At 47.8% G+C, this 19,216-nt stretch overlaps 1 protein-coding gene across 2 annotated transcripts in view; it reads right to left on the minus strand.

The window, feature by feature from the left end:
• Positions 1-19,216, minus strand: part of TTC28 (tetratricopeptide repeat domain 28) — a 510,509-nt gene that overhangs the window by 48,356 nt on the left and 442,937 nt on the right. For both annotated transcript variants that reach the window (XM_073313673.2, XM_073313672.2), the window contains exon 13: positions 1,560-1,700. In XM_073313673.2, coding sequence (XP_073169774.1) covers positions 1,560-1,700 — 141 coding nt within the window. The remainder of the gene's footprint in view (positions 1-1,559; positions 1,701-19,216) is intronic.

The following is a 19,216-nucleotide window of genomic DNA, read 5'->3' on the forward strand; positions in this document are numbered from 1 at the left end:
CTCCAGTGGTGATATTAAACACTGCAGCCAGGCCTGACTCCTTTCCAGCTGCTGAGGTGTCGATGTACCTGACCTCAGACTCAGTGTGGAAGCCACAGATCCAGCAGCAGCCAGTGAGTGCTTATTTCAGCTCCACACAGCATCATTATCTGGGGACTGGTGACCCTGGTAAGATTCTGTCTCCAATTTCACTTCAAACGCTGGCTCTAATCAGCGCAGAGATGGGACTGGCTGAGACCTGAGCAAGTTCCAAATACGCAGAAAATGAGCAAAGATTGGGCAGCTGGTGTACAGTGCTATAATTTTCCCAGCTAATTAATGCCATCGTTAAAATTAATGGGAAGCAAACATTTCCAGGAGAAAGTACCGTCGGCAAACAAACAGAAAGCTCTACACTCCAAAGACGTGAGCTCGGTCTGCGCAATCTCCATTTGCCCAGAACAGCACACATCAGAGGGGCTGGCGACACAGGGCAGGGTGAGGTTATCAGAGTGCCTGCCACATGCTCCTTGGGACAGAGCCACACCTTAATCTGACTTACAATTCCCTTCTTGCTCGCTCCACGATCCTGAAAATCTCTGATCCCCTCCTAGAAACATGGTCCACAATGGCCCCAAAACCTAACTACTCAGATGACAACAAAGCCCCGGCCAGCGCTGTATTTCTGGGTGAGCAAGGCAGCCCCACACCCCATTCACTGCCCCTTCTCCTTACCTAGCTGTGCAGAGCTGTTGGGTTTCATGGGGATATGGGCATGCCACTGCCATAGCCCCTCGAAGACCTAGCAGGGCTTTCCCTCCTCTAACTTCTAGGATCTGAGTTTCTAGTAGCTATGCCAGACACCCCCCCGGCCCAAGCTGGATCTAAGATGGAAAGCAAGCCTCGCGTACAATGGCCACCTGCTCACTGACAGGCCACCAAGCGCCCCTCCCTCATGCTCCACGCTGGGCCAGCACCATGATGGGCATCCCTTCCCCACACGCTCCATGCAGACTCATCCAGTCTGACCCTTGTCAAGGCGCAGTGCAAGATCCTCCTCTCAGAGCAAGCATTTCCCAGTCTAACTAAATTAACCGGGGAGGGAAAGGAAGGGTAGAAAGACAAAAAAACAATGTGTATCCTAGAGACGGGAGAAGAGCAGATTCCTCATGCGCACCAGGGACCTGCCATGCAGACTTTGCACCTGGGAAGCACCAGGGACTGCAGTGACAGCTGATGGTGAAATGATGGACACACACGCAGATGCACAGGCTGTGGAATGCTTGTAGCATGGACAAGCTCCTCTGCCACCCTTTTTAAGAGGCCTTATAGAGAGCATTCGGGAGGTTCCTGGCAGGGGCAGCACATCATAGAACATGGCTCCTACTCTGAACAGCTCTGTTCTCAGCTGCGCCCCTGGGGAGCGAGTTCACATTGTTCCACAACAGCATTTCTATCACACTGTGTCACAACAGGAGGCAGAATCCTACACACCAAAGAGAAACCCCTCAAGGAATAAAGCATCTCCCTCCTGTGCTGGCTGTACCCGCATCCTGCTGGGTGAAGGGTCCAGCTCTCACCTGTTGAAGAGGTTATTCCTGCTGACCATTCGCAGGAAGCCGGTTGGATCAGTTACTGAGTTCAATTTATTGTTCATCTCCTCAAACTGTTGGTCCATGATGTCCCCAGCTTCACTCTCTGTCTCGCTGCTGGCACAGGCTCTGAGGAGAGAACAGCAGAGAAAGGTCAGTAAGGCAGAGCACAGCATCAGCTTCATTGTAAATACTGGGGGGGTGAGAGTAGAACCTGGGCCGAGGACAGGAACTCTCTAGCCTAAGGTCTGTTCTCTTCTCCCAAGGAGACCCAGCAACAGGAGGAGAATGACCCACTCCTCTGCCCAGGGGCACTGCTCAGGGCTCTGGCTCATGACTCCTACAGATGGGAATCCTGGAACCAAAATCCCACAGCTTGTAACAGGCACTGGGGGTTGAAGCCACAGCCTGAAACAGGAGCCTCTGCGAAACCGTGACTCACATCAGAGTGTGACTCACATCCTTGGAGTCTTGCTGAGGCCTTCAGACTTTTAGCACTTCTCGCCAGCAGATCTCAAAGTGCATCATAAAGCAGGCCAGTATCTTTAGCCCCACTTTACAGATGGGGAAACTGAGGCAAAGAACAGGGATGGGACTTGTCCCAGGTCACCCAGAAGAGCTAGGAATAGAACCCACGTCTTCGGAGTCCCAATCCAATCCTCTATCCACTAGGACACATTGCCTCATCGAAACTACAAGCAGTGGGGTGTTCAGCCAAATACTGGCAGCTTGTCCACCATGTCTGCCCTGTGCGCAGAGCAATTCAGCCATGACAGCTGGGGCAACTCCTCCCATGGCCTCTTCCTCATGTTTGGGAGGTCAGAGGGAGATGCTCCAATGGAGGATTATGCACAAGTTACCCCTCCCCTCCCACTCTCTTGCCTTCCTCCCCTTGTTTGTAACCTCTCATGCTCCTCCCCGTCCTGGAGGGCTCCCAATAGCAAGCAGAGTGTGACACACCTATAAGCCCAGCCATGCTCCTGGCCCTCAATCGGTAATTAACAACTCACTACCCTGGGCCAGTGACAAGCTGCAACGTGTTCAGCTGGTTCTGTCTGGCGCAGACACCTCTACATGCTCCCCACTGGCCACACAGGCACCAAAGACCTGCCGAGCGTCACACAGCTCTGTGATGTCTGCATGCTGTTGTCAAAATTGGGCCCACCATCACTTCCTTTGGGTTTTTATTCAAAAAGACTTTGGGGTGGAAAATAAGGGCACAGATGGAGGCTGATTCTGGCTGACTGGAAGATGAGAGAAGGGGAAGGAGTAAACTTCACCATCACGGCTGCCATCCTCCACCTCCTTCCTCCTGACCAGACTCAGACGACACGGCCACCTCCACTGGCTAGTAGGATGGGAGACTGTCTCTCTCCTCCATCCCCTGAGTCCTTTTCCTTACCCATCTTATTTCTTCTTTTTCCAATCCCTCTCCTTTTTTCTTCTAATACGAGTCTGGCTTAGCTGGCCAAGACTGTACATTTTGCAACACTGCTGTAAGCCTATGGCTAGAAAGAGGTGGCTAAAAGCAATGCCCTAAACAGCCCTATGCTGGTACAAGTTTGCCAGGTCTCGGAGTGGCTGGTAGTAAACCATGTGCTAGGCCTGTGTTTTTCCAAGCAGTGAGGTTGCAAGTGAAAGTCAACACCAGAGACAGAAGCTGCATGGTCTCTTTCCTTTCCTTTCCCTTCTCTTTTGTGTTTGTTTGTGTTGTTTTGTCTTCTCAGGAAACAGGACTGGACTTTAACAGCAGCAGCAATGATGGCAGCTCCAACCCATCTTAACTAACCTCTTCTCTTTTCTGATAAAAGAAGAGTTCTTACCATCTTTGATACCACCTAAACGACTATCCAACAAGGGGGCTTCCTTTTAAAAACTCACTCTAGCTTAAGGGAAAGGGAACAAGGGATGCTAATAAAATGAAAGCCTGACTTTTTAACACTTTACATTTCAAATGTTCGAACTCTTTTTTCTGTCTTTCCTGTGTCTAAAAGTTTAAAAGAACTTTTACTGGTGTTTTCACCATGGTACCAAGCAGACTGAGGTCTCTGGATACCAAACCCCGAACTTTGTTTAGAACTGTTTAATGCTGGACAGTGACTGGGTCACATTAACACCTTTGGCCCATATGTTCTATCTAAATTCATACCACACTGCATGCTGAGTGAAGTGTTGTGGAAACAAGAACCACACACAGTCCCCTGAAACAGAGGGCACTGTGCTGGGAGGCAGGAGGGCTGAGTAGTAGCCCAGCTTCTCCAGAGCGTACTGTATTTCTCTGCATTTCACCTGCCTTGTTATTAACCAAGGCCTCAAACCCGATCTCCAGAGAAGGCAACTATCACTCACCTAGTTCACAGAGTGGTCACTGTGGCTGCACAAGGACACTTAGTAGAGCTGGCAACAGAGCCCAAATCTCGCTTGACCACACTGCCTTTTAGACTGTGCCAAATTCTTCATACTGGATAAACAATGGAGGCAGCAGTAATGTTCCTTACATCTGGCATTTCTTAACTTTCAAGTGTTTGACTTTGTGACCTAAATAATACTTTTTTAACACACATTTTGGTATTTCCTAGGGTGTGGTGTGTTTGTGTGTGTGTGTGTGTGCAGGGCTGTCCCTAGCAATTCTGGGGCCCTACACAGCTCCCCCCGGCCATGGTGGCGTGGCTGAGGCCTGGTCACTGCACTCCCGCTGCCGGAAAGTGCAGCCCGGCTGCAGAGCCCAGGGGAGTGGGGACGGGGCTGGGCCTGCACTCACCAGTAGTGCCAGCCCGGCTGCAGAGCCCAGGGGAGGGGGGGCTAGGGCGGGGTCCCAGGGGAAAAGGCGGATGGGGGGGTGGAGCAGGGGTGGGGGCCTGGGGAAGAGCTGGAGCAGAGGCTGGGGAAGAGCTGGAGCAGGAAATTTGGTGCCCCACGCAGCTGCAAGCTTTGTGTATGGGTAAGGACGGCCCAGAGCGGGGTTTAGGAAAAAGCTAAAAACAAGTTATATTATGTGCAATTGTAACACCCCCTGTACGTATTACATAATTTGCATAGATGTCACACACACAGCTGCCCAAATCTTGGTAGCTATGTGCACACCCTCCAGTGTGGGCCTAGTCACTTGGAACACAGACTGTCTGGTCACTGACAGTGGCCAACAGGATGGTGTTTGAATGCATCTGCCAGCTGGGGCTCTCCCCGGAAATGACACTGGCCATGAAAGAAGCCAGGAGGGAGGCTTTGCTAACCCATTTCACACTCATGGTACTTAGCACAGCTCTGCAAGAAGGACAATCCTGGTCTCTATGCTTATGGCAGTCCCTACCCTCTGCCATATGTGTGTATTTGTGCGGGCACATGTGTTGTGTGTGCAAAGCATAGAAACACCCACATGGAAGGTAATTTAATGGTGCACACACACGCCTATCTGTGCAAATGTGTGCGCATGTCTGTCTGTGGGAATATATGTCTAATCTTGCTTTTCTTCCCCTGCCCCAATTCTCTCTCTCTGTAAAGGTTATATATTAGTGGCTTTAAGGACTAACTACAAACCAAGGAGCAAAGGCACATTGTGAAATCTGCCTGCAGTCACAGACTTAGGGTGCCCTGCTGGGCCCAGTCACAACTGAGCAACACTTAACAGCATCCACATGCCCCAGCACTTAAACAGGAATTAGCTGCAGAATGCCAGCAGGAATGAAAGGTTTCAGAGTAGCAGCCGTGTTAGTCTATATTCGCAAAAAGAAAAGGAGTACTTGTGCACTTTAGAGACTAACAAATTTATTTGAGCATAAGCTTTCATGAGCTACAGCTCACTGCATCGGATGCATTCAGTGGAAAATACAGTGGGGAGATTTATATACACAGAGAACATGAAACAATGGGTGTTACCATACACACTGTAACGAGAGTGATCACTTAAGATGAGCTATTACCAGCAGGAGAGCAGGGCGGGGGGGGGACGACGGGGGGGACGACGGGGACCGGGACCGACCTTTTGTAGTGATAATCAAGGTGGGCCATTTCCAGCAGTTGAGAAGAACGTCTGAGGAACAGTGAGGGGTTGGGGTGGGAAAATAAACATGGGGAAATAGTTTTACTTTGTGTAATGACCCATCCACTCCCAGTCTGTATTCAAGCCTAAGTTAATTGTATCCAGTTTGCAAATTAATTCCAATTCAGCAGTCTCTCTCTGGAGTCTGTTTTTGAAGTTTTTTTTGTTGAAGAATTGTAACTTTTAGGTCTGTAATCGAGTGACCAAAGAGACTGAAGTGTTCTCCGACTGGTTTTTGAATGTTATAATTCTTGACGTCTGATTTATGTCCATTTATTCTTTTACGTAGAGACTGTCCAGTTTGCCCAATGTACATGGCAGAGGGGCATTGCTGGCACATGATGGCATATATCACATTGGTAGATGTGCAGGTGAACGAGCCTCTGATAGTGATGTGATTAGTCCCTATAATGGTGTCCCCTGAATAGCTATGTGGACACAGTTGGCAACGGGCTTTGTTGCAAGGATAAGTTCCTGGGTTAGTGGTTCTGTTGTGTGGTGTGTGCTTGCTGGTGAGTATTTGCTTCAGGTTGGGGGGCTGTCTGTAAGCAAGGACTGGCCTGTCTCCCAAGATCCATGAGAGTGATGGGTCGTCCTTCAGGATAGGTTGTAGATCTTTGGTGATGCGTTGGAGAGGTTTTAGTTGGGGGCTGAAGGTGAAGGCTAGTGGCGTTCTGTTATTTTCTTTGTTGGGCCTGTCCTGTAGTAGGTGACTTCTGGGTACTCTTCTGGTTCTGTCACTCTGTTTCGAGACACCACTGACTTCCTGAGGAAACTACAATCCATCGGTGATCTTCCTGAAAACACCATCCTGGCCACTATGGATGTAGAAGCCCTCTACACCAACATTCCACACAAAGATGGACTACAAGCCGTCAGGAACAGTATCCCAGATAATGTCACGGCAAACCTGGTGGTTGAACTTTGTGACTTTGTCCTCACCCATAACTATTTCACATTTGGGGACAATGTATACTTCAAATCAGCGGCACTGCTATGGGTACCCGCATGGCCCCACAGTATGCCAACATTTTTATGGCTGACTTAGAACAACGCTTCCTCAGCTCTAGTCCCCTAATACCCCTACTCTACTTGCGCTACATTGATGACATCTTCATCATCTGGACCCATGGAAAAGAAGCCCTTGAGGAATTCCACTATGATTTCAACAATTTCCATCCCGCCATCAACCTCAGCCTGGACCAGTCCACACAAGAGATCCACTTCCGGGACACTATGGTGCTAATAAGCGATGGCCACATAAACACCACCCTATACCGGAAACCTACTGACCGCTATTCCTACCTACATGCCTCCAGCTTTCATCCAGACCACACCACACGATCCATTGTCTACAGCCAAGTTCTACGATACAACCGCATTTGCTTCAACCCCTCAGACAGAGACAAACACCTACAAGATCTCTATCAAGCATTCTTACAACTACAATACCCACCTGCTGAAGTGAAGAAACAGATTGACAGAGCCAGAAGAGTACCCAGAAGTCACCTACTACAGGACAGGCCCAACAAAGAAAATAACAGAACGCCACTAGCCTTCACCTTCAGCCCCCAACTAAAACCTCTCCAACGCATCATCAAGGATCTACAACCTATCCTGAAGGACGACCCATCACTCTCACGGATCTTGGGAGACAGGCCAGTCCTTGCTTACAGACAGCCCCCCAACCTGAAGCAAATACTCACCAGCAAGCACACACCACACAACAGAACCACTAACCCAGGAACTTATCCTTGCAACAAAGCCCGTTGCCAACTGTGTCCACATAGCTATTCAGGGGACACCACCATAGGGACTAATCACATCACTATCAGAGGCTCGTTCACCTGCACATCTACCAGTGTGATATATGCCATCATGTGCCAGCAATGCCCCTCTGCCATGTACATTGGGCAAACTGGACAGTCTCTACGTAAAAGAATAAATGGACATAAATCAGACGTCAAGAACTATAACAATCAAAAACTAGTCGGAGAACACTTCAGTCTCTTTGGTCACTCGATTACAGTCCTAAAAGTTGCAATTCTTCAACAAAAAAACTTCAAAAACAGACTCCAGAGAGAGACTGCTGAATTGGAATTAATTTGCAAACTGGATACAATTAACTTAGGCTTGAATACAGACTGGGAGTGGATGGGTCATTACACAAAGTAAAACTATTTCCCCATGTTTATTTTCCCACCCCAACCCCCCACTGTTCCTCAGACGTTCTTCTCAACTGCTGGAAATGGCCCACCTTGATTATCACTACAAAAGTTTCCCCCACCGCCCCCGCTCTCCTGCTGGTAATAGCTCATCTTAAGTGATCACTCTTGTTATAGCATGTATGGTAACACCCATTGTTTCATGTTCTCTGTGTATATAAATCTCCCCAGTGTATTTTCCACTGAATGCATCTGATGAAGTGAGCTGTAGCTCACAAAAGTTTATGCTCAAATAAATTTGTTAGTCTCTAAGGTGCCACAAGTTCTCCTTTTCTTTTAGCAGGAATGAAGAGTGCAGGAATCTCTTCTCTCTGCACACATCTCTGCTGCCTGGAGTTGTGTTCTCATCACTGAGCATGACAACTCTGGCTTTTGCTTTCAAGATGGCCATTGCAAAGGGATTTATTTCATACTCATTTTGCTGTGGTTTCTGTACATTGGCAGCAGAGAATGCATACGAAGTCTCAAAGAGGCTAAATGCTCAATAACTGACTGCTCTGAGGAGACCAGTTATTCATCTATCTGCAGAGCAGCTGGAAGCGGCTCAGAAGGGCTGACATTAGAAAAATATTTACTGTGGCCAATAAACATGTAGAGCCAGGGCTGTAAGCCTCTGTACACTTCTGCATCTCACTCCTGCTTCACTTCCTGTGTCTTCCCCACCAATTAGACTCCTTCATCAAGGAGCTACATGTCCCTGAAGTACTCACACTTCAGACACTGTTTTTGCAAAAACAAACCTCCTTATTCCAGAAGTGAGTGGTGTGTTTGCAGCCTACTCCCAGCTGCAGAAATAGGTGGCACTGCAGGCTCCCTAATTACTCTCCATAAAGGTTTACTTGTAAGCAAAAGGGTGTGTCACGTGCTCTCCACCCCAGCCTGCGAAACGGCACTTGTGCTGTTTCCAGTTCACCATTTCACTTCTGTACATCGCAGCAGTGAAATGATTCCTGCATGTTTGTAGTTTTGGAAAACTGTTTTGGGTTCCACACGAGAGAAGATGCTGCACAAGCACAGGAGAGTCTGATATTATCAGGCTGATATTGCAATGACTGATTTGACATCACAAAATGGGGAATAGATGGCCAGCCCTCTGTGGAGATAGAGGTGGTTAGGGACTATTTAGAAAAGCTGGACGTGCACAAGTCCATGGGGCCGGACGAGTTGCATCCGAGAGTGCTGAAGGAATTGGCGGCTGTGATTGCAGAGCCATTGGCCATTATCTTTGAAAACTCGTGGCGAACCAGGGAAGTCCCGGATGACTGGAAAAAGGCTAATGTAGTGACAATCTTTAAAAAAGGGAAGGAGGAGGATCCTGGGAACTACAGGCCAGTCAGTCTCACCTCAGTCCCTGGGAAAATCATGGAGCAGGTCCTCAAAGAATCAATCCTGATGCACTTGCATGAGAAGAAAGTGATCAGGAACAGTCAGCATGGATTCACCAAGGGAAGGTCATGCCTGACTAATCTAATCGCCTTTTATGATGAGATTACTGGTTCTGTGGACGAAGGGAAAGCAGTGGATGTATTGTTTCTTGACTTTAGCAAAGCTTTTGACACGGTCTCCCACAGTATTCTTGTCAGCAAGTTAAGGAAGTATGGGCTGGATGAATGCACTATAAGGTGGGTAGAAAGCTGGCTAGATTGTCGGGCTCAACGGGTAGTGATCAATGGCTCCATGTCTAGTTGGCAGCCGGTGTCAAGTGGAGTGCCCCAAGGGTCGGTCCTGGGGCCGGTTTTGTTCAATATCTTCATAAATGATCTGGAGGATGGTGTGGATTGCACTCTTAGCAAATTTGCGGATGATACTAAACTGGGAGGAGTGGTAGATACGCTGGAGGGGAGGGATAGGATACAGAAGGACCTAGACAAATTGGAGGATTGGGCCAAAAGAAATCTGATGAGGTTCAATAAGGATAAGTGCAGGGTCCTGCACTTAGGATGGAAGAATCCAATGCACCGCTACAGACTAGGGACCGAATGGCTAGGCATCAGTTCTGCGGAAAAGGACCTAGGGGTGACAGTGGACGAGAAGCTGGATATGAGTCAGCAGTGTGCCCTTGTTGCCAAGAAGGCCAAAGGCATTTTGGGATGTATAAGTAGGGGCATAGCGAGCAGATCGAGGGATGTGATTGTTCCCCTCTATTCGACATTGGTGAGGCCTCATCTGGAGTACTGTGTCCAGTTTTGGGCCCCACACTACAAGAAGGATGTGGATAAATTGGAGAGAGTCCAGCGAAGGGCAACAAAAATGATTAGGGGTCTAGAACACATGACTTATGAGGAGAGGCTGAGGGAGCTGGGATTGTTTAGCCTGCAGAAGAGAAGAATGAGGGGGGATTTGATAGCTGCTTTCAACTACCTGAAAGGGGGTTCCAAAGAGGATGGCTCTAGACTGTTCTCAATGGTAGCAGATGACAGAACGAGGAGTAATGGTCTCAAGTTGCAGTGGGGGAGGTTTAGATTGGATATTAGGAAAAACTTTTTCACTAAGAGGGTGGTGAAACACTGGAATGCGTTACCTAGGGAGGTGGTAGAATCTCCTTCCTTAGAGGTTTTTAAGGTCAGGCTTGACAAAGCCCTGGCTGGGATGATTTAACTGGGAATTGGTCCTGCTTCGAGCGGGGGGTTGGACTAGATGACCTTCAGGGGTCCCTTACAACCCTGATATTCTATGATTCTATGACTGTGTGGTCAGATGTGTTCCAAGGAACGAGAAGTGGGAGTCCAGAACCAGGGGGCTCTCAGCCAGTGGACAGGGAAAGACTGGAGGGTGTGAGCCTGGCACAACAGCATTTCAGCAGCTTCACCCCACTCCTTAAATGCAGCCGCAGCTCTGGTTTGCTCCAAAGACCATCCGCCCTGCCACACTTCACTCTCGTGGTCACCATGCTGTCTTTTGTCACTGAAAGTCACTTCATAAAACAACAAAGGGAAATTAATCTCACACCACGGACAGAAAAGATTTTAGGGCAAATTTTCAAAATAAAGAGCACACAAATCTGGTTAACACACAACAGGATTTACAATGTGTGTGCGCCGCCACTGGCAACTGGAATCTCTCAGCATCTCTGCACTAGACAGAGGTTGTCTTGTAAATATACTTCCTGGTCAATGTTCTTTCCACCAATGAAATTCTATTCTAAGTCTGGACCGAAGCCAAAGAAACCCCTGAAGAATAGGGTGACCAGATGTCCCGATTTTATAGGGACAGTCCTGATAATCGGGGCTTTGTCTTATATAGGCTCCTATTACACCCCCGTGCCAATTTTTCACACTTGCTATCTGGTTACCCTACTGAAGAATGAAAAAGAGCTGACTGAACATCAGCACACAACTGATGGAGCTCGTTTCCCAACAGCCTCCCCTTCCTTGGGTTTTATTTCCGAGCTGCAGATTGTGCGATATGAACACCTCTGTCTCCCAGAAAGGGGGGCAGAGCTTCTGGGAGAAGATAGAAACCTGAATTCATCTGCCCAGCACAGCAGGCCCTGTGCATCCTTGGGAATAATCTGTCCAAACAGAACACAAGCAAATTTCAAAGTCCTTTCAACTGGATTTTTTGCTGTGAGGATCTTATTGAATGCAGAAACGATCCTCTAAGGGAAAGGTGGGCAAATTACGGCCCGTGGGCCACATCTGGCCCGCAGGACTGTCCTGCCTGGCCGGGGGGGCTAGCCCCCAGCCCCTCCCCCACTATTCCCTCTCCCCTGCCACTGCACAGGCATCGCGGCTTGCACCTGCCCCCCTCCCAGGCTTCCGCATAAGCCTGTTCTGCCGCTTGAGCAGCATGGTGAGGGCGCGGGGGGGCTGGATAAGGGGCAGGAGGTCCCAGGGGGGCAGTCAGGGGATAGGGGGCGGTTGGATGGCGCGGAGGTTCGGGGGGAGGGCAGTCAGGAGACAGGGAGCAGGGGGAGTTGGATGGGGGTGGGGTCCCGGGAGAGGGCGGTCAGGGGACAAGGAGTGGGGGAGGTTTGTATGGGTTGGGGGTCCTGGGGGGCCTGTCAGGGAGCAGGGGTGTGGATAGGGGTCAGGGCAGTCAGGGGATAGGGAGCAGGGGGGGGTTGGATGGGGGGCATCCTGGGGGGGGGGGGGGTTAGGGGCGGGAGGTCCCAGGAGGGGGCGGTCAGGGGACAAGGAGCAGGGGGAGTTGGATGGGTCAGGGGTCCTGAGGGGGGCAGTCAGGGGCGGGTAGTGGGAAGGGGCGGATAGGGGGCGGGGGCCAGGCTGTTTGCAGAGGGACAGCCTTCCCTACACAGCCCTCCATACTGTTTCCAAACCCCGATGAGGCCCTTGGGCCAAAAAGTTTGCCCACCCCTGCTCTAATGCCACAGGATTAAGGCACTTTATTCATAGAAATGCAGCTCCTTGATTAACACACTGTGACGGTGTTTGAAGAATTATAGACACCGACAGAAGGACGTTCGGGAATCCCTTCCCAGAACAGGCCACCAGGCACTGTGCTCTGCCTTTAAACAAAACAAAAGGAAACATGGCCAGGGCATGAACTGGGGAGTCAAAGTCAAATAGCAGTCTTCGGGTTTGTGCTAAACCTGTGCTGTGTTTCACATTTAACCCTCTCTGCTCTTTGCTGGCAGGAAGAGAGTAACTCCCAGAGAGCAGTAGGTCCGGGAGAGCAGTTGCTCTAATCTCTTTTGGGGGCCTGGCACTCTCAGGTCTGGTGACAAGCAAAGGAGAGCCCCACAGGGTACAAGCTGGGAAGTGGTTTCAAAGTGGTGTATGAAGTTCCACATAAAGCCACCAAGTGAAAAGAATCTGTCCATGTAATTCCCTGCAGCAAATCACACTAAGCCAGCTCTGAGACCTCAGGGACAGACCAGGAGCTTCAGCCCTAGCCATTTGCTGCCCTCTCAATCCTGTAAGCCATTTAGCGACAAAGCTGCATGCCACATTAGGAACACACCACGAGCTCACGCTTCCCTCCATGCCCCCAAATCCTGATAACCTTGTTTCCAAAGGACACTCCATCCCAACCAGTGAATCCGTGACTGCAACGCAGGCCCCCAGCAGCTGCCAAGGGAACTTTCTTCTGCCTCTAGCTCCTAGGCAAAGCCGTTTTCCTTTTCAGTCATCATCAGATGCTCCCGAACTTGTCATGACCTGAGCCAGGGAGGATTCTTTCTTCAAGCTCATGGCTTAGGTAAACCACTTGCCATTATCGAGTGTGGCCCTGAGAGAGTGCTGAATGACAGCCTGGCTGCAGGAACGGCATAGCATGGGGAGAAGCCCCTCCCTGCCCTCCAATGCACGCAAACCCCATGGGCTCTGATGTTAGGGTGGGTTCTTTAAGCCCAACCTACAAAGAGAAAAATAGCGAGAAAAACAGAAAGAAGCTCTGACAAGTCCAGCGTAAAAGTATAATAAGGGCGGCCAAGAAAGAATTCGAAAAACAATCTAGCGAAGGACACAAATACTAACAGCAAAAAAAATGTTAAGTCAGGTCCTGAAGGGGTCCATCCTGGGACCAGGATTATCCATTTATGACTCGGATAATGGAGTGGAGAGTATGTTTATAAAACTTGCGGGTAACACCATGCTGGGAGGGGTTGCAAGCACTTTGGAAGACAGGATTAGAATTCAAAACAACCTTGACAAATTGGAGAATTGATCTGAATTCAGCAAAATGAAATTCAATAAATGGGGAATAACTGGCTAGGTGGTGGTACTGTTGAAAGGATCTGGGGTTATAGTGGTTCACAAACTGAATATAAGTCAACAATGTGATGTGGCTGTGAAAAAGGCTAATACCATTCTGGGGTGTATTAACAGGACTGTCATACATAAGTCATGGGAGCTAACTGTCCAGCTTTACTTGGCACTGGTGAGGCCTCAGCTGGAGTACTGTGTCCAATTCTGAGTGCCACACTTTAGGGAAGACATGGAGAAACTGAAGAGTGTCCAGAAGAGAGCAACAAAAATGATAAAAGGTTTAGAAACCCTGACCTGTGAGGAAAGGTTAAAAAAACTGGGCATGTTTAGTGCTGAGAAGAGAACACTCTTCAAATATGTTAAAGGCTGTTATAAAGAGGATGGTGATCAATTGTTCTCCATGTGCACTGAAGGCAGCACAAGAAGTAATGGGCTTTCTCTGCAGCAAATGAGACTTAGGTTAGATGTTAGGAAAAACTTTCTAACTATAAGGGTAGTTAAGCTCTGGACTAGGTTTCCAAGGGAGGTTGTGGAATCTCCATCACTGATAGTTTTTAAAAACAAGTTGGACAAACACCTGCCTGGGGTGGTCTAGCTTTATTTGGTCCTGCCACAGAGCAGGGAGCTGGACTTCATGATTTCTTAAGGTCCCTTCCAGACCTACATTTCTCTGATTCTACTCAAGACAGTTAAGTCCAAAGCAGACTGCAAAGAGTCACAAAGGAATCTCACAAAACTGGATTGACTGGGCAACAAAATGGCAGATAAAATTCAATATTGACAAATGCAAAGTAATCCACATTTGAAAAAAGAATCCCAACTATACATACAAAATTATGGGATCTGAATTAGCTGTTACCACTCAAGAAGGAAAACTTGGAGTCATTGTGGATAGTTCTCTGAAAACATCTGCTCAATGAGCAGTGGAGTCAAAAAAGCTGATAGAAAGTTAGGAAATGTCAGGAAAGGGAAAGATAAAACAAAAATATTCTAATGCCGCTATGTAAATCCATAGTATGCCCACACCTTGAATATTGTGTGCAGTTCTCATTGCCCCATATTTATATTGCTACAATATATTAAAATTGGAAAAGGTGCAGAGAAAGGCAACAAAAACGATTGGGAGTATAGGACAGCTTCTGTACAAGGAAAGATTAAAAAGACTGGGACTGTTCAGTTTAGAAAAGAGATGACGAAGAGGAGATAAAATAACCTAAATCTGTATGAAATCACCAACATGTGGAGAAAGTGAATAGGGAAGTATTATTTAACACTTCTGTGACACAGGGTCAGAAAGGCTAATTGACCCATATTCCATCTTTTTAGTAGATAATATTTGTGTTTTTGTATGTGTACATATATATTGTTAGAGGTTAACAATGTAACCAAACCTGTCTATCCCTGTATTCTGTTAATTCAGAGATCAAAAGGAGATATTAACATTTAAATGAACTGTGAATGTAGTAAAAAGAAAAGGAGGACTTGTGGCACCTTAGAGACTAACCAATTTATTAGAGCATAAGCTTTCGTGAGCTACAGCTCACTTCCTCAGATGCATATCAGATGAATGTAGTAATATCACTGTCGTAATTTCTCTTTGAAGTATAAAGCAAATCACCTGCAAATGGTGGGAGATTTATGTTAATACATGTAGCTAATTACCGGTGATGTTTAGGAAATAGGAGGTTACTTTAAAGACACTATTGTTCAGCCAAGCACTGCATGTGGTCAAGAGGCTGCCCGAACAAAGTATAAAGGGCTTTTGGGACCTGATCCTTTCATCTCAAATCTGCTTATGTTTCATCAGGGGAAGTTTGAGCCACAAGATTGAGATCTCCAGTTTCATTCTAGGTCACCCTGATATTGAACACTGGATTGAACGAACCAGTGGACTAATTCTGAAAGAACTCTATGCAACTCTAAAGCTCATCATCTCCACTATGAGAGTGACCTAATAACTCTATACATGTCTGTACATATAATAATCCTTTAACCAATCATCACTCTCTTTTTTTTTTTAATAAATTTTAGTTAATAAGAATTGGTTATAAGCGTGTTTTTGGGTAAGATCTAAAATATTCATTGACCTGAGGAGGTATTGTTTCCTTTGGGATTGGTAGAACTTTTATATGATGAACAAGATTTTCAATAATCCTCATCATATTTGACTTGGCTGTCAGGGTGGGAGCCCAAAGGCTGGGTTGCTTTAAGGGAGCTGTGTTTTTGGCTTCTGGGTAATCAATAAGGTATTATAGAAGCTGTTTTGTTGGTAGCTTGATGGAGCTAAGTATTAAAATAATCACCAGTTTTGGGGATTGCCTGCCCCATTCTTTACAGTTTGCCCTAATTGAGCAATCTCAGCGTGGCCCCCCTGTGACCTCAGTCACAACTTCACATAACACAACAACTAAGGGTCAATCAATAAAATGAATAGGCAGCAGATTTAAAAAAAACAAAAGGAAGTACTTCTACACACAACATATAGTCAGCCTGTGGAACTCATTGCCAATGGGATGCTGAGAAGGCCAAAAGCGTAAGCGAGCTCAAAAAAGAATAAAGTAAGTTCATGGAGGATAGGTCCATCAATGGCTATTCGCCAAGATGGTCAGGGACACAACCCCATGCTCCGAGATGTCCCTGAACCTCCAACTGCCAGAAGCATCTGGCACTGGTCACCATCAGACAGAGGACACTGGGCTAGATGAACCATGAGTCTGATTCAGTATGACCATTCTTATATGTTGTTATGGGAACTGATGGTGGATGGAATTGTGAGTGATCCAGTGAATCTGTTGTGCAAACAGAGGTCAGAGCATAATGGACATTTGCATCAGAGATGACAGGGTCTCTGCATTCCTAGAGGGTGGGGTTCAGCTGCCTAAACCTTGGTGAATTTGTAACCCCATTGGTAAAAGGAGACATGGGGACAGATTTAAGGAGCTCACTTTCTATTCTGTTTCTCTTGCCCTATTTGTTACTACCCACTGTCCGGAAAGGATGGTTCTAATTCTTATAGAAAAGATCAAGTGCCAACATGTACGTACAGGGCATGTTGGAAGCAGCATCCACATGCAGGATACAATCCCCAAAGCCCAGAAAATGTCAGCTGGGGATGGAGGGAACTGATTTTAGACACTGACTTAAAAAAGGAATCACACAGCCCAGTCTCCAAGCATGGCTTGGACAATGTAACCCTAAGGGTCTGTCTGCAACCAACAGGAGCAAAAGAACTCCAGGCTATATTGTCTATAAAATCTCCACAGCTCCGGAACCCGCCACACCACGGAGGACAATCCAGGAAGTTTTTGGAAAGCGTAGGGGACAATTTCCTGGTGCAAGTGCTAGAGGAGCCAACTAGGGGGGGCGCTTTTCTTGACCTGCTGCTCACAAACCGGGTAGAATTAGTGGGGGAAGCAAAAGTGGATGGGAATCTGGGAGGCAGTGACCATGAGTTGGTTGAGTTCAGGATCCTGACGCAGGGAAGAAAGGTAAGCAGCAGGATACGGACCCTGGACTTCAGGAAAGCAGACTTCGACTCCCTCAGGGAACGGATGGCCAGGATCCCCTGGGGGACTAACTTGAAGGGGAAAGGAGTCCAGGAGAGCTGGCTGTATTTCAAGGAATCCCTGTTGAGGTTACAGGGACAAACCATCCCGATGAGTCGAAAGAATAGTAAATATGGCAGGCGACCAGCTTGGCTTAATGGTGAAATCCTAGCGGATCTTAAACATAAAAAAGAAGCTTACAAGAAGTGGAAGGTTGGACATATGACCAGGGAAGAGTATAAAAATATTGCTCGGGCATGTAGGAATGTTCTCAGGAGGGCCAAATCGCACCTGGAGCTGCAGCTAGCCAGAGATGTCAAGAGTAACAAGAAGGGTTTCTTCAGGTATGTTGGCAACAAGAAGAAAGCCAAGGAATGTGTGGGCCCCTTACTGAATGAGGGAGGCAACCTAGTGACAGAGGATGTGGAAAAAGCTAATGTACTCAATGCTTTTTTTGCCTCTGTTTTCACTAACAAGGTCAGCTCCCAGACTGCTGCGCTGGGCATCACAAAATTCGGAAGAGATGGCCAGCCCTCTGTGGAGATAGAGGCGGTTAGGGACTATTTAGAAAAGCTGGACGTGCACAAGTCCATGGGGCCGGACGAGTTGCATCCGAGAGTGCTGAAGGAATTGGCGGCTGTGATTGCAGAGCCACTGGCCATTATCTTTGAAAACTCGTGGCGAACCAGGGAAGTCCCGGATGACTGGAAAAAGGCTAATGTAGTGCCAATCTTTAAAAAAGGGAAGAAGGAAGATCCTGGGAACTACAGGCCAGTCAGTCTCACCTCAGTCCCTGGAAAAATCATGGAGCAGGTCCTCAAAGAATCAATCCTGAAGCACTTGCATGAGAGGAAAGTGATCAGGAACAGCCAGCATGGATTCACCAAGGGAAGGTCATGCCTGACTAATCTAATCGCCTTTTATGATGAGATTACTGGTTGTGTGGATGAAGGGAAAGCAGTGGATGTATTGTTTCTTGACTTTAGCAAAGCTTTTGACACGGTCTCCCATAGTATTCTTGTCAGCAAGTTAAGGAAGTATGGGCTGGATGAATGCACTATAAGGTGGGTAGAAAGCTGGCTAGATTGTCGGGCTCAACGGGTAGTGATCAATGGCTCCATGTCTAGTTGGCAGCCGGTATCAAGTGGAGTGCCCCAAGGGTCGGTCCTGGGGCCGGTTTTATTCAATATCTTCATAAATGATCTGGAGGATGGTGTGGATTGCACTCTCAGCAAATTTGCGGATGATACTAAACTGGGAGGAGTGGTAGATACGCTGGAGGGGAGGGATAGGATACAGAAGGACCTAGACCAATTGGAAGATTGGGCCAAAAGGAATCTGATGAGGTTCAATAAGGATAAGTGCAGGGTCCTGCACTTAGGACGGAAGAACCCAATGCACAGCTACAGACTAGGGACCGAATGGCTAGGCAGCAGTTCTGCGGAAAAGGACCTAGGGGTGACAGTGGACGAGAAGCTGGATATGAGTCAGCAGTGTGCCCTTGTTGCCAAGAAGGCCAATGGCATTTTGGGATGTATAAGTAGGGGCATAGCGAGCAGATCGAGGGACGTGATCGTTCCCCTCTATTCGACATTGGTGAGGCCTCATCTGGAGTACTGTGTCCAGTTTTGGGCCCCACACTTCAAGAAGGATGTGGATAAATTGGAGAGAGTCCAGCGAAGGGCAACGAAAATGATTAGGGGACTGGAACACATGACTTATGAGGAGAGGCTGAGGGAGCTGGGATTGTTTAGCCTGCAGAAGAGAAGAATGAGGGGGCATTTGATAGCTGCTTTCAACTACCTGAAAGGGGGTTCCAAAGAGGATGGCTCTAGACTGTTCTCAATGGTAGCAGATGACAGAACGAGGAGTAATGGTCTCAAGTTGCAGTGGGGGAGGTTTAGATTGGATATTAGGAAAAACTTTTTCACTAAGAGGGTGGTGAAACACTGGAATGCGTTACCTAGGGAGGTGGTAGAATCTCCTTCCTTAGAGGTTTCTAAGGTCAGGCTTGACAAAGCCCTGGCTGGGATGATTTAACTGGGAATTGGTCCTGCTTTGAGCAGGGGGTTGGACTAGATGACCTTCTGGGGTCCCTTCCAACCCTGATATTCTATGATTCTATGATGAGAACAGAGTTGGTGCCTCCATTTCTTGTAAGGTGCTG

Source organism: Lepidochelys kempii, chromosome 15 (assembly GCF_965140285.1).
Source record: "Lepidochelys kempii isolate rLepKem1 chromosome 15, rLepKem1.hap1, whole genome shotgun sequence".
NCBI classification, from domain to species: domain Eukaryota; kingdom Metazoa; phylum Chordata; order Testudines; family Cheloniidae; genus Lepidochelys; species Lepidochelys kempii.